Source organism: Ascaphus truei, chromosome 4 (genome assembly GCF_040206685.1).
Source record: "Ascaphus truei isolate aAscTru1 chromosome 4, aAscTru1.hap1, whole genome shotgun sequence".
Lineage (NCBI taxonomy): Eukaryota > Metazoa > Chordata > Amphibia > Anura > Ascaphidae > Ascaphus > Ascaphus truei.
In genome coordinates, this window is record NC_134486.1 from 11,590,908 (window position 1) to 11,604,836 (window position 13,929).

The 13,929-nt window shown below is 46.3% G+C and overlaps 1 protein-coding gene across 2 annotated transcripts in view; it reads left to right on the forward strand.

Annotated features, from left to right (window-relative positions):
* The first annotated feature begins 1,991 nt into the window (after nucleotides 1–1,991).
* RAB10 (RAB10, member RAS oncogene family) overlaps nucleotides 1,992–13,929 on the forward strand; it is a 62,601-nt gene continuing 50,663 nt past the window's right edge. Inside the window, exon 1 of one of the 2 annotated variants that reach the window (XM_075595343.1) lies at nucleotides 1,992–2,564. In XM_075595343.1, coding sequence (XP_075451458.1) covers nucleotides 2,474–2,564 — 91 coding nt within the window. In that variant the 5' untranslated portion in view covers nucleotides 1,992–2,473. The remainder of the gene's footprint in view (nucleotides 2,565–13,929) is intronic. The other variant, XM_075595342.1, reaches the window with a different exon arrangement.

A 13,929-nucleotide genomic window follows, 5' to 3' on the forward strand; every position in this document is an offset into this window, starting at 1 on the left:
CCATCGTACTTTTAGTGTCTCTTCTGCTAACACCTCCTCCTCCTCTATTGATCTCTCTGTGGGGGTACCCCAGGGCTCTGTCCTGGGACCTCTTCTCTTTTCTCTGTACACACTCTCTCTAGGTGACCTAATAACATCTTTTGGGTTTAATTATCACCTCTATGCCGACGACACACAAATATACTTTTCAACACCTGACCTTACACCTGCTGTACAAACCAAAGTTTCTGAATGTCTCTCTGCTATATCATCCTGGATGGCCCTCCGACGCCTTAAACTCAACATGGCTAAAACAGAGCTCCCCATACTTCCTCCCAAACCTGGCCCTACTACCTCCTTCCACATTACTGTTGGAACTACAATCATTCACCCAGTAGCCCAAGCACGCTGCCTAGGGGTCACACTCGACTCCTCTCTCACATTCGCCCCCCACATTCAAAACATTTCTAAAACTTGTCGCTTTTTCCTCCGCAATATAACTAAGATACGCCCTTTCCTCTGTTGTTCGACTGCTAAAACTCTGACTCAGGCCCTCATTCTCTCCCGTCTTGATTACTGTAACCTCCTGCTGTCTGGCCTTCCTGCCTCTCACCTGTCTCCCCTACAATCTATCCTAAATGCTGCTGCCAGAATCACTCTACTCTTTCCTAGATCTGTCTCAGCATCTCCCCTCATGAAATCCCTCTCCTGGCTTCCTATCAAATCCCGCATCTCACACTCCATTCTTCTCCTCACTTTTAAAGCTTTACATTCTTCTGCCCCTCCTTACATCTCATCCCTAATTTCTCGCTATGCACCATCCAGACTCTTGCGTTCTTCTCAAGGATGTCTTCTTTCTACCCCCTTTGTATCTAAAGCCCTCTCCCGCCTTAAACCTTTCTCACTTTCTGCCCCACACCTCTGGAATGCCCTTCCCCTCAGTACCCGACTAGCACCCTCTCTATCAACCTTTAAGACCCACCTTAAGACACACTTGCTTAAAGAAGCATATGAATAGCACTGTGGATATTCTGAACACAGGATACATAAAGCTTGGCCCCCTGCAGACGCACTTACCAGAACTCCCTCCTACTGTCTCTGTACGTTCTAACTACCTACCAATTAGACTGTAAGCTCCTCGGGGCAGGGACTCCTCTTCCGAAATGTTACTTTTATGTCTAAAGCACTTATTCCCATGATCTGTTATTTATATTATCTGTTATTTATTTGATTACCACATGTATTACTACTGTGAAGCGCTATGTACACTAATGGCGCTATATAAATAAAGACATACAATACAAAATGTATAAGTGCCTGATAAAATAAATTGAATAATAATGTTAAATATAAAACCAAATATTAATTCAAACTGTGATGAAAAAAGAAAAGAAGTAAAAAACAGTCCTTTGAAAAATGTCCAACAATGATAATGGTGATGCTGGAAAAGGGGTCTCCGGCTGCTCTCAAGGGGATTAACCACATCTGTTTGGAATCTGCAGAAAAGAGAGAGGAGAGAGCGCACGCCCCATAGTATAAAACCGTATATTTAATGATGGGAAAAGGAGGGAAGTGGAAGAAATAAACTCACAAGGGTACAAGAATTAAAAGCATTTCGTGACAAAATGTCAATCTGTGCTTGAATCAAAAGTCCATCAGTCTCTCAGAGATGAAGGGGCAGGGGCAGCAGCCTGAGCAGCACGAGCAGGATCTATAGCAGGAGCAATAGCAGGCGCAGGATCAATAGCAGTAGCAGCAAGCAGCAGGAGCAGGGAGCAGGCAGCAGCACGGGCAGCAGCACGAGCAGCAGCAAGCAGCAGCAGCAGCAAGAGCAAGAGCAGGCGCATCAGGAGAATCAGCAAGCAGCAGGAAGGAGCATGATTAAAAAAAAAAAAAAGTGCAGTACATTGTGTCTGATTTTCAACATTGCCAATAAAGATTGATTTAAAAAAAAAAAAAAAAAAAACAACCCGTGCGCGCGGGTAAGGAGGGGCCTTGGCCGCGCGCAGCGGTCTCGCGCTCAGTGTGCAGTAGCAGGCGGGGGGAGGGGCAGCCATTTTGTCCGGAGCAAGAATCTCCGGCGAGGCCGCATACAGACAGCAGCAGCGGCGGACTTGGATAAAGAAAAGGCACCGCGAGCCGGATATCCCCGGCCGAGGAGTGGAGCCGGTGTGTGGAAGAGTCGGGTATATCTCTCCTCCCTCCGGTGCTGGGGCTCCCCCCCCCTCCCGGTGTGCCCAGTGCTCCCCCCCTCTCTCCCCCGGTGCTTCCCTCCCCTCTCTCCCAGTGCCCCCGCCCTCTCCCCCGGAAGCTCGGTCCCTCCCGGTTTGTTCCCGGTGCTCCCCCGGAGGCCCGCCGGTGTATGAGGATCCGGGAGGCGCGGAGACACACACAGATCCGATGGCGAAGAAGACGTACGACCTGCTCTTCAAGCTGCTGCTGATCGGAGACTCCGGGGTGGGGAAGACCTGCGTCCTCTTCCGCTTCTCGGACGATGCGTTCAACACCACCTTCATCTCCACTATCGGTAAGCGGGGTAACCGGGGGGGTCCCTCTGTATAACACCACCTTCATCTCCACTATCGGTAAGCGGGGTAACCGGGGGGGTCCCTTTGTATAACACCGCCTTCTTTATCTCCACCATCGATATGCGGGGCAACCGGGGGGGGGGGGTCCCTCTGTATAACACCGCCTTCTTTATCTCCACCATCGGTAAGCGGGGTAACCTCTGTAACACCACCATCATTGGTAAGAGCGCGGGATAACCGGGGGTCCCTCTGTATAACCTCCAGGCCTCTGTATACTACTCTCGGGGTGATTAGCCTCTATATAACCCACAGCCCGGGGGGTGTCTAGACTCACTGTGCCTCACACACCGGACTGGGGGGGTGAGCACTATATGTACAGTAATTGAAGGGGGGGGGCACTTTGTATTAAGTGGTGGTGGGGGGTGGATTGGATATGACGCACCTGTGGTGTCTAGATATAGAGGGGGGTGGCTCTTCTCCAGGGTAACTATATTGAGGGGGGGGGGGGGGGCGCACCACTTGTGTACAGCAGCAGGTGCTGTCATCTCCCTTTGGGGGGGGGGGGCTATAAAGAGGATACCCCACCTCCTTGGTAACCATGTAAATCACCAGCCCGAGGGGCACTTCATGGATAGAACATTTATATCACAAGCTTGGTGCTTCTCTTCCTATTGTATATAGTTCTCCTATTTGGAGACCTCTGTCACTGGGTTGGGATGAGTGACTCGCTAAGGCTGCGCTTATAGTGCCTTGCGACGGCGATGCGACGTCGCTCAAACAAAACAATAAACTCCGGTGCCAGCGCTTATAGTAAGCGCGACGGAGCGACGTCGCGTCTGCAAAATTGGTATTTGATTTTTTTTAGACAGTCGCCACGTGACTCTAAACCAATCAAATTGCGCACCCTTTAGTGATGTCACTGGCGAACGTCACTAAACAAATAATAACTTTCGCTGGTGGCGACGGGTGATGTCATCCGTCGCCAGCACTTTAAGCGTGGTCCAAGTCTTACCTTTGTGTTAGACTGACCTCCAGTTGGTTAACCATAGCTCTCATCTAGAGATCCAAACGAGGTGGTGGTTTTTCCTTCAATGGATTGCTGTGTAAGAGGGTGGAGGGTTGATTGAAGTTTTTGGTCACTTATGTTAAAATAAGCAAGACTAGCATTCAATAGGCGAGACTCCGTTTGGCAGGTCTGTGGAACCGTTTCATCCACCAGACTGACAACCCTTTGGTGACATCCACTGGGCAATCATGCTGTGTGACCGTGTCCAGGTTGCCACTGACCCCCATAGATAGGGAGAAACTGCACATGCATAGATGTTTCCTGACGTAACTTGCTAAAACGAAACCGCAGGCTTTCTTCAGTTCGTGTCTGTAGTAACCTTCGCTGTCTCCACTGGGAGCAAAGTGACATTCTTGTGTCCCTCCTGTGAGAACAATTTCTTACAAACTCTTTACCCTTTAGCTTGGGGGATATAGAGAACTGGAAAGATCTCTGTGCATAGCCTAAGCTCTGCAGCTTCCTCCACCAACCAAGAGGCTAATAGACTTTTTCCCAACCTTGTGGTTCATGAATTTAAAAAGTCGTCTCGGTGACTGGAGGCCACTACAGGTAATGGTGAGGAAAATGTAACCGAAAGGTCAGTCCTACTTGAGGAGCACAGCTGTAAAGAAATATGGATGTTGGGTAATACCCCCAAGGGACCTCTTACTGGCCTCTCCTTCCTACCCAGCTCCTATGTTCTGTTATCTTAAAAGCAAAGTCTTGTAACTTGGTGATTGATGCCAAACGATTTTGGAAGTTAGGCCTGAAAAATAGAACAAAGTTCAGAATTAAATTCTTTGAAAGAATTATTTCATCCAGTGTGGGAGGTAATCTTTTTTCAGAGGTTTGGCCTATGTATAATCCCTTCACTGCCAGAAGGGCTGAAGCAATGCGTTACCGGACACTTTGACAGCGAATGGGTTATTAATGTAGGCGAGCATGTTGCAAACCTGTTTTATTAGTGTACAATGGGTTTTATATTTCCAGGCATTTAAGATTTAACTTAATTTGGCACTGCTGTATGCAGCAGTGTAACAAGGCCTGACTAGAGCAAAGGATATGCAAGTACAGGGTTTTCCTTGTTTCCCTAGAATGAAACATTAGTTGTTCGGGAACTTAATACCAGTCCAAACATTCTGATCATGCAATTACTCCAAGTAACTATAGGTAATGAGCTGACTCCGATCCTACACAATCTTAGAGATGTCGTTTAGTAGCAGAACAGACGTGACGGCCTAGAGAAAATGAAAATGTGATTGCAAAAGCAGATCCCTGTATCAAGTGTAAAATCTACCCTATTCCCTGCCAGAATAACACACTCCCAATCTTTTCCGACTGCTTGTTGGAATTGTTATATGCGGGGTGATCTAATCGTGGTGCTATGAGGACCTCTGTGGCATCCGGAGATGTACTCATTGTAGAAAAATGATCACTGCATACACCATTTAGAAAAGTATCAAAAAGACTTGCATGTCATTGGGATTTAGTGACTTACTTTGTGACTCTTGCTATTCGAATAAAATGTCATTTTGATACGTTTCTAAATTGTGGAGCAATTGTTTTTTTTTTTTTTTTGTTTTGTTTTTTCATTGAACATTTTGTGCACATACTATTTATTTAGTTTTGATCTTTCTCTTGATTATATTGTGAACAAATGTGCAGGGTTTTTCTTTTTTTGGGAGATGTGCTCAGGACATAAAAATAACCTGACTGTCACTTCAGGCGTGCCAGGTTACAGAATGCTTCCGGCAGCTTCTGCAGCCTTGTGCTGTAGGATAGGGATAATTGTGAGCGCTATATGCTTGGACTATCTTCTCCTTTATGCTTTTGCTGCTAAAGATAGAAATGCATTACTTCACAACGTGTCCCTGGCCCGTCTCAGTAGGAGGGTTAAAATGCTCTTTATCTGTTAATTTGATAATCTGGTGCTTGAAAATAATACCTAGTAGCCTATTTTGCTAGTGCAATTTACATTCAAGCCATAAAGTCCTATGATCATATTTTGTTGGTCTTAATGCCGAAAGAAATTAACATCTTAGGCCTCGTTCCTCGTGCAGGCTTCGGAGGGAGGGCGTGCTGCCGTGGGACACAAAGTATTCAAATTGAATACTGGTTGTCAGGGTAGCAGCTGCCCTGTCTCCGAAGCCCAGAGTTGACGCTGGCTACAGTTTCAATAAACAAAAAAATCGTTTTTTGAAGCTGCAGCAGCGTCACTGGGACCTCGGCAGCCAATGAAATCATTCTTGAGAATGATTTCAAGACTGCAGCCTCGATCCCTAACCTCACTGTCTTTAGCCCCACCCCCTCCTCAACTCCTAAAAAACTTCTCCTGGGTATGAACACACTGCCCAGCAGACTGCCGCCCTCCCTCCCGAACGCCCTCCCTCCAAGTCCTGCCTCTGGCACACTGAACGGGCCTTAAGATTTGCAGTCTGTTTGATTGAAAGGGTTAACCCCTTGTGTGGTTCCCAAGGCCTGCTTGTCAGCGAATGGGTTAAGTGACATAGCGGTGTGTCCGAGTAACGTGGTACTTTAGAGAAGTGCCAGTGATTTGACGACCACTGGTGCGGTGGCATTTGTTTGTAGAAAGAGACATACTTTGCGCATCAATTCCTGACGAGATGGCTGGAGAAGGTCAGTGCACATCTCCTGAGAAGTCGCTACATCCGTACGCAGATTCATTCCCAGTCCTGAGTCTTTCCATTTGCCCAAAAATCGGAAACACAGACAAACCCTGAATTACCGGTTGCATTGTTATTCTGAAGTATCTATTTCGCTTTATTGCTTCATATTACTTGTGAGCAGCATTTTCTCTGATTATTGGTGCAAAGCTTTAATAGAAACAAAAGGAGAAGAGGTTGTCTTCTAAACAGATTGGGCTAAAATATGTTCCTTTTCATTGACACAATACATGGTGGCAAACTTCAGAGGGGTTTTCTGTATACTTTCCTTCTGAATGAGCAGGTCCCTAATTAGCATTTAAGAGCTGCATGATGAGCGCGCCTGTGTGATGGTGAAGCTGTGCTTCTCTGGTTAGGGTGTGCCGCCGCCGTCGCCTGTTTCTTTACATTGTTCCTCCTATTATCTCTGCTCAGTGCCTCCCTTCTCTCTACACGTTTTGTTTTCTTATGTCTAAGCACTCTAGTCAGATCCTTAATCCAACACTAATTCTGCCTTGCATCACCCCTGAGCTGCTGGTTTTTAATTTTGAGATACAAGCTTGTGAGACCTCTTCTCTGCCTTGTGTAGCATGATGTGCAAGATGAGGAATCTGTGGTCTTCTCATATTTTACTTGTTAAAGGAAGCTTGCCTTTATTTGGTTCTTGCACAGTTGAAAGCAAATACGTTCTGTTTAAATTTAGTATGAAATTGACCTTTTAAACATCACTGTTCATTATTTGCACGTGTAAACAGTAATACTAATGTGGTAATGCGCTCACTCCACAGCAAGACTTAGGCCTCGGGCATGGTCAGCGCTTATGCGCTGAGGCGCGCTGCTGCTTGGCAGTGAGCCCCTGCAGCCACAATGAGAGCGGCTTTAGCAGGGGCTCGCTTGCATGCGGAAGCGTAAGTCTTAGAAAAATGTTAAATTCAAGCGCTCACGGGAGCGCAGGCCCGGTCACGTGAGCGGTTCGCCCAATGAGGGCGAACCAGCTCCGTGATGTCACTGGCCCGCCCCCCGACACGCCCCCGGACGGCGTGTTAACCAAGGCCAGGGAAAGCACCCGCTTGCCCTCAGCACGCCTCTGCACGGGCTGAGTCACCACTATCACAAAACTGAGATTAATGCAGGTTAGAAGATTACTCCAGAATCCATTGTTTATAATAGTTACTTTAGTTACTTTATAATAGTACTGCGTGTAGTAAATCCCCATTGTGTGTGTGTGTGTGTGTCTTCACTGCCTTTCAAGTTCATCTAGTCAAACTCAGATACTAGTTATCAGCCTCATTCCGTCCTTGTTTATTCACTTTATTTACAAGGTGTTGATATTTTAACTCGTACCTCCAAAGTAACAGTATTCGTTATATCCGTACAGTACCACACATCCATGTTATCTTTTTATGGGAAACTTTTCAGTCGTTTCTTTTGTACCCCAGAATCTGTGGAAATGATACATGGAAGATATGGCTGAATATTGAAGCTTTTTTTAAATTTTTTTTTGCAAAGTGTTGCAATCCCTGTTTGCAAATTAAATATATTTAGAAAATGTAATGTAAATGTCCTCCCTGGCCCTTTCACTTCCCGGGTGCTCTGAAAGGCTAAAACTCATTTAATATGAGAATTACTTTTCTAATATTTATCAAGGGTGCAATCCCACATAACCAACTGAAAATACAACCTTCTGTAAATGACGTGACAATCTAATTGGCTGTTTTTAAGCGTCCCTAACCACTCTAACTGCAAATATTTGTCCCACTTCCTTGAAAAATAAATACAAATTGAATTACTTAGGGGCCTGTGATTGTTAGGCAATGTTTGCCTTACCTTTTTAGAGCCAATAAAGATATAAGCCAGGGAAAGAAGATGCTCTGCTTGCAGTGACCTCGCAGAATAGGGAGCAGCCACAGGAAAGCAAACCCCTTCCAATTCTCAACTCCCCATATCCACAGCGTGACTGGAACACTTGTAGATGTCAGATTTTGTTACAGAAAATAAAAATCACTTGTGAGCACATTCACAGGTCTCAGACAGGTCTGCACCCCTTGTTGCCGCCGAGCTCCACGTCTCCCCAGCTGCTGGCCTGCCCCTCTCCTGTACGGTCCCACTCTGGACAGTCATGCCGGTGCGTGTTGCAACTTCCGGCGTGAGTCGACGTCCCAGAGCCAGGCGTGGGTCAGTACAGGAGAGAGGCACGCGTGTGTGGGTGTTTTTGGGGAGGGGGTAATGTATGTTTTTTTTGGGGGTGTGGGTAGTGTAATGTATGTATGTTGTATTTGTAAATGACACTTTTGCACAGAAACAATGGGAAAAAAACTAAGGGACTTTTTATTGTGAGTTGCATTTTATTCCCCCCACATTGTCGTATGTTAATACTCAGTGTTCGACAAACCTATACATTTGCTCGCCCCGGGCGAGTGGATTTAACATCGTGGCGAGCTCCTATTGGCCCAAGCAGCACACGTTTGGTACTAGGTGGCGAGTAGATTTTTTTGTGTGGCGAGTAGATTTTTTGGTGATTTGTCGACCACTGTTAATACTTATACAGTATATACCTATTGGTGTACAGTATGTGTTTGTGGGGGTTTAATATTCATGCAAGTGTTGTGGCTGTTGGAATATTTTGGAGAATTTATTTTTTATAAGATGTCTCTTGAGGTTGCCAGACCCCTGTCCTAAGGGAATTTCATACCCAAGTATCTCAGGGTGCCGCGGTTGAGCTACTGGGACCCCTTGTTTTCAATAAAGACACACGCGAACAAAGTTAACTCATCTGTTCCAGGGGTTACATCTGAGTGCTTTTTATCCCGAATTTGGATAAAGTAATTTTTCAAGGTTGCATTGTAAATTGGTTGAGCTGGAGGATGTGCTATCCTCTGGCTGCTCACTTCTGCTGCACTCAACAAGAGTTTTCACAGCCCACCTTCCCCTATCTCCTCCTCCCATTATCTTTGTTTCTCTGATCTGCATGTGCTAAGGCTAAATAAAGCACTTGATTGCCAACACTTTCCCATTCAGGTCCCAATAAAAAAAATCCAACTTGTAATTAAAAAAATAAGTAAAATCTTTGCTTTTAGGGAACTTTGTTGAATCCTTTACGAAAGGATGTTTTCTGGATTGCTATGTGGGATTAACCTTTAAACATGTCACATGGTATGAATGCTTAATGCTATGTTAATACCAGTGTGTTATCCTACAACATTTTGGGGAAACTTTTGCCTGTAATTGGAGCCTAAATATATTCCCAGTTTAGTTCTCTTCTATTTCATCCAGCAAATGTTTAATGGCCACACGACTGGTAAAAAGCCATTGGGATTAATTGTTTGGGTATGTATGTATGTCTTTATTTATATAGCGCCATTAATGTACATGGCGCTTCACAGCAGTAATACACATGTCAATCATATAGATAACAAATAATATAAATAACACACAAAAAGGAGAAGTGCTTTAGACACCGGCCAACTTCCGATGTTAGTTGAGGGACAATTTTACCACTTTTTTTTTCTCTATCTAAGGCAGTGATTTCCAACCTTTTTTGTTTGGGGGAACCCTTGAAGTATTTTGAAAAATCTCGGGGATCCCCTATCTGGCTGACACATATTAAGTTCGACAGGCGTCAGTGACAACATTCCACACCTCACGAGCCACCTCTTTCCCACCCTCTACCCATGTATTTCTCTCCCCTCCATCTCACTAACTCTCCCCCCTCCCACCTCGCATTTATTTATCCCTTGCGTGTCACTCTTACTCCCTCTTTTCCTCACTCCCTCCTGCCCCCCTCTCTTCTCTCACTCGCCCCTACCTTCCGTCAATTACCCCACTCTCTCTCAATCCACCCTACAAAATACATACCAAAAAACCCTACCCCCAGGGGGAAGGGGGGTCTGTGGTACATAGGAGGAACCCGTGATACTGCTTCCACGGAACCCTGGTTGGGTATCACTGATCTAAGGGCTGTTATATAGTGTGTACACGTTTGTGCACGTGCACACACGCACACGTGCATACGCACGCACATGCATACATATATATACACACACATACATACATTCAGCGCCGGCAGCGGCGCGAAAAAATGCTTTTCCCCGTCTTCGCCGCTGTCTGTCGGCTCCCCTCTCCCTGCCGTGCGCGCGCGCGGTCGTTGTGTAGAAGGGCTGACTCACGTCAGCCAACTAAAATTCCGCGCGTGCGCACGCACGGCGCTATAGAACGTGCCTAAAACACCTCTCCTTGCTTTATAACGAGGACATCAAAACATCTTCCATACATTTAATCCAGCGGATCTTTCCTGTGGAGAGGCGTGCCATTTCACACAACGGTTTTAGTTTTGTGGCCTGTGTAATTGACTCTCTGCATAATAAAGATGGCTCTCATAAATAAGTAAGCAACAAAGTATACCAGCCGCGGCTCAAATGGAAGGAACACTGCACTACAGTGACTAGCTCCTACAGTACATTGTTGGCAATATCAGATTAGGTTTCTAGCTGTGACCATACCAAATCCAATGGTATCTTTTAAGAGAACACTGCTTTCTTGACACAAGCTATTCTACCGTCACTTCAGTTAAAAAGATCTTTTCTAAAATGTTGCGTATTTGTGCATATGTGCACACGCTATTTACGTAACTTCTTGATTGATATCTATTCTGACATGGGGACACGGTAAGCATTCAGTGATGCACAAATTGCTTAGTCTCTGTATGATGTTCGTTGTCGCAGCATTGCGATTAGGCTGGGATTTGTGGTACGTAAGCGTGGCTCAAAAAATCCAAATTCAGGGGAGACTTGACAGTTTTTTTTTTCCCCTTCATTGTTTGACCAATGCCAGGCAACATTAGTTCCTGAGCTCATCGGGGGGCAAGGGACGTGCCTTACTCTATGGGTGGTATGCAAGGGATTGTGGGAATTGCCTTTGGAAGCACCCCCCTCAGTGATAGAGAACTAGAATCCCCACACGGTGTGCACGTGTGGTGCAGTTTGCATCTAAGTTTGCGGTCCTGCAAAGGACACATCGTGCCCTGGATTGGTCCAGCCCTGATGTCATTGCCATACAATATTGTATACATAACTGTACATTGTGAAAAGAATGAGATTTTGACTGTAGGCCTGTAATTCCTACTGTTATACTGTTGTGCATGACTTGTGCTGGACTTTCTCATTGAATAGTGAATTTTAGTGCTGGTTTTCAAGCCCGCTACGTACCCCTATCCCAACTGTGACTACGGTAAACGTACACTATAATTCCCATAAGAAAGTTGCCCAAGTATTTACGTACACGGACTTCTACGTCACGTGTAAACGCTCCGGCGTTGCAGTAGGCGTTACTGCCCACCATGACATCTGTACAGCTGCAATGTCCCTCTGTCAGGAAGGGGGGGATCCCTGTCTGACACGGCACCATTTAAGGCTTTGTGACTGTTTTGCAAGTTTAATATGGTGAGGTTTTTGTAAAATTATGGGAACTGTCGCTGGTAAATACTAATATGGGAAGAGATGCAAAAATATGCAGCCAGAAAGCAAAGCCAGTGCTAAAGCAATCAGCTGTCGTTCTCTTCCCCCCCCCCCCTTTTCCTTCTGATGCCAGTGATTGGAAATGAATATTAATGTATGCTTTCCTCTCCTTCAGTTGTAACCCTGTCTCTCAGCCAGAGATCAATCCAAAGCCTCAATCTATCTGTATACTGTTCATGCCTTGCAGAAATACAGCCACTTTTCTCTTCCAACTCATAGGGAATAAATAAGGGATGGATCACTGAACTAGTTGTTGGTTTCTTTAATAGTAAAGGGTGTATCTGTTTTGGTAACAAACAGAATCTTTTAATTTCTGAAATCAGTCACCCTGCAGACAGTGACAGAAGGCAAACAGTATTCGCACCCTGTATCTTTCTAGGAAGCCTGTTACGTGCGCTTCTGTGCGTCAAGTTGCTCTAACACTTGCTCGTGTGAAATAACTTTATTTGTTTTTTAAAAATGTTTTTTTGTCTGCAAATTTACTTGACGCAATATACAATGCATCAGGCTTTTGATACCAACTCGCGCCTGATGGAGGATTAAGGAAGTCATTAAATTGCTGTGATAAAGACTGAGTTATATACAAGTTTTTATAAAATCACAATGGTAGCTGGTTTTTAGTTCCTTAAAATATGCTTTTATATTTAACCGAAACTACATGGTAATTTCACATTCTGATCTATTTGCTACTCTTGAAAATATAAAGAGGCAATTTTTAGAGGCGCTTTTATTTGCAGTGACCTGTCAGTGTTTCGGGGGTTAAGCCCCGACATCAGGTATTCTGTGCTGTTTTATATGGGCTGGCGGAGATGCAATGAGGTAGGAGGGGGTGGGGGTGAGTCACACAGCTGTCACCTGCTCTCGCGCCCCTCTCCTTCACTTCTGGCTGCATGAGAGTTGAGGAGGGACTGGAATGGGACATTTGGTTGCAGTCATTTCACAGCGACTCACGCTGGCGCAGCTGTACTGCCGCTGAAATGCCGGCTGCTTCTAAGGTACGTTTTATTACTGTTATGGGTAGGGGGTTAATTTAAGGGGCTTTAGCTCTTGGGGTAGGGGATTTTAGGGTAGGGCACTTACTTTATTGGCCGGTGGCGGTGGGGTGAGTTGCGGTGAAGCACTGGCAGCCGTTTTGGTCGTGGCAAAATGGCTGCGACCAAATGTCCTAGACTGGGAGGGGCTGCCTCTGACCCCCTTTTTCTCGCCGGCGCTGCCTCTGACCCCCCCACCGCCACTCCCCCTGGCGCTGCCTCTGACCCCCTACCGCCACTCCCCCCGACGATAAATCTAACCCCCCCCCAACCGCCACTCCCCCTGGTGCTGCCTCTGACCCGCTTCCCCCCCCACCGCCACTCCCCCTGGTGCTGCCTCTGACCCCCCTGCCCCCCCACCGCCACTCCCCCTGGCGCTGCCTCTGACCCCCCTGCCCCCCCACCGCCACTCCCCCTGGTGCTGCCTCTGACCCGCTTCCCCCCCCACCGCCACTCCCCCTGGTGCTGCCTCTGACCCCCCTGCCCCCCCACCGCCACTCCCCCTGGCGCTGCCTCTGACCCCCCTGCCCCCCCACCGCCACTCCCCCTGGTGCTGCCTCTGACCCAAACCCCTCTCCCCCCCCACCGCCACTCCCCCTGGCGCTGCCTCTGACCCCCTTTTCTATTTAGTTCACTCTCTTTTATAATACTGAATCTTTGAGAGCCCACATGTTGGTGCCATATCGCATTTGACAACAATTATCGAAAAATAACTTAAACCTCATGTCTGCCTGCCCGCCTGCCTTTTCCATTCTCCTTTATTTCTCCAGTACTCAAAGCAAATTAATAAAGCACAGTCACAATAGCAAGTGATTTAATTATTAATCAGTGCTCGGGAGGCAAACGGTAGGTGATGAGAAAAAGTATCAAGTGGCAACATTGCTATTCTTCTTTACACAGTCTGCTAGAAAAAAAACCCTTTTCTCTACTGGTGTAAAATGAATAGTTTATGTGAAGAAACAAAGAATGTTCCGGACATGTTGTGACACAGGCGCTGCTGGCGCTGCCAGGAAGGGCTCGTGCGGATCAGACTTTCCTTCATCAGGCTTTCTATCCGCTTACTTCCCAGGTCCACTTTCTAAAGCAAATACTTGGCTTTTACATTGTGAAAGACCCCACTTATGTACTGTAAAGGTGTGTTTTTTAGGGCACTTTATATATTCTTTAATC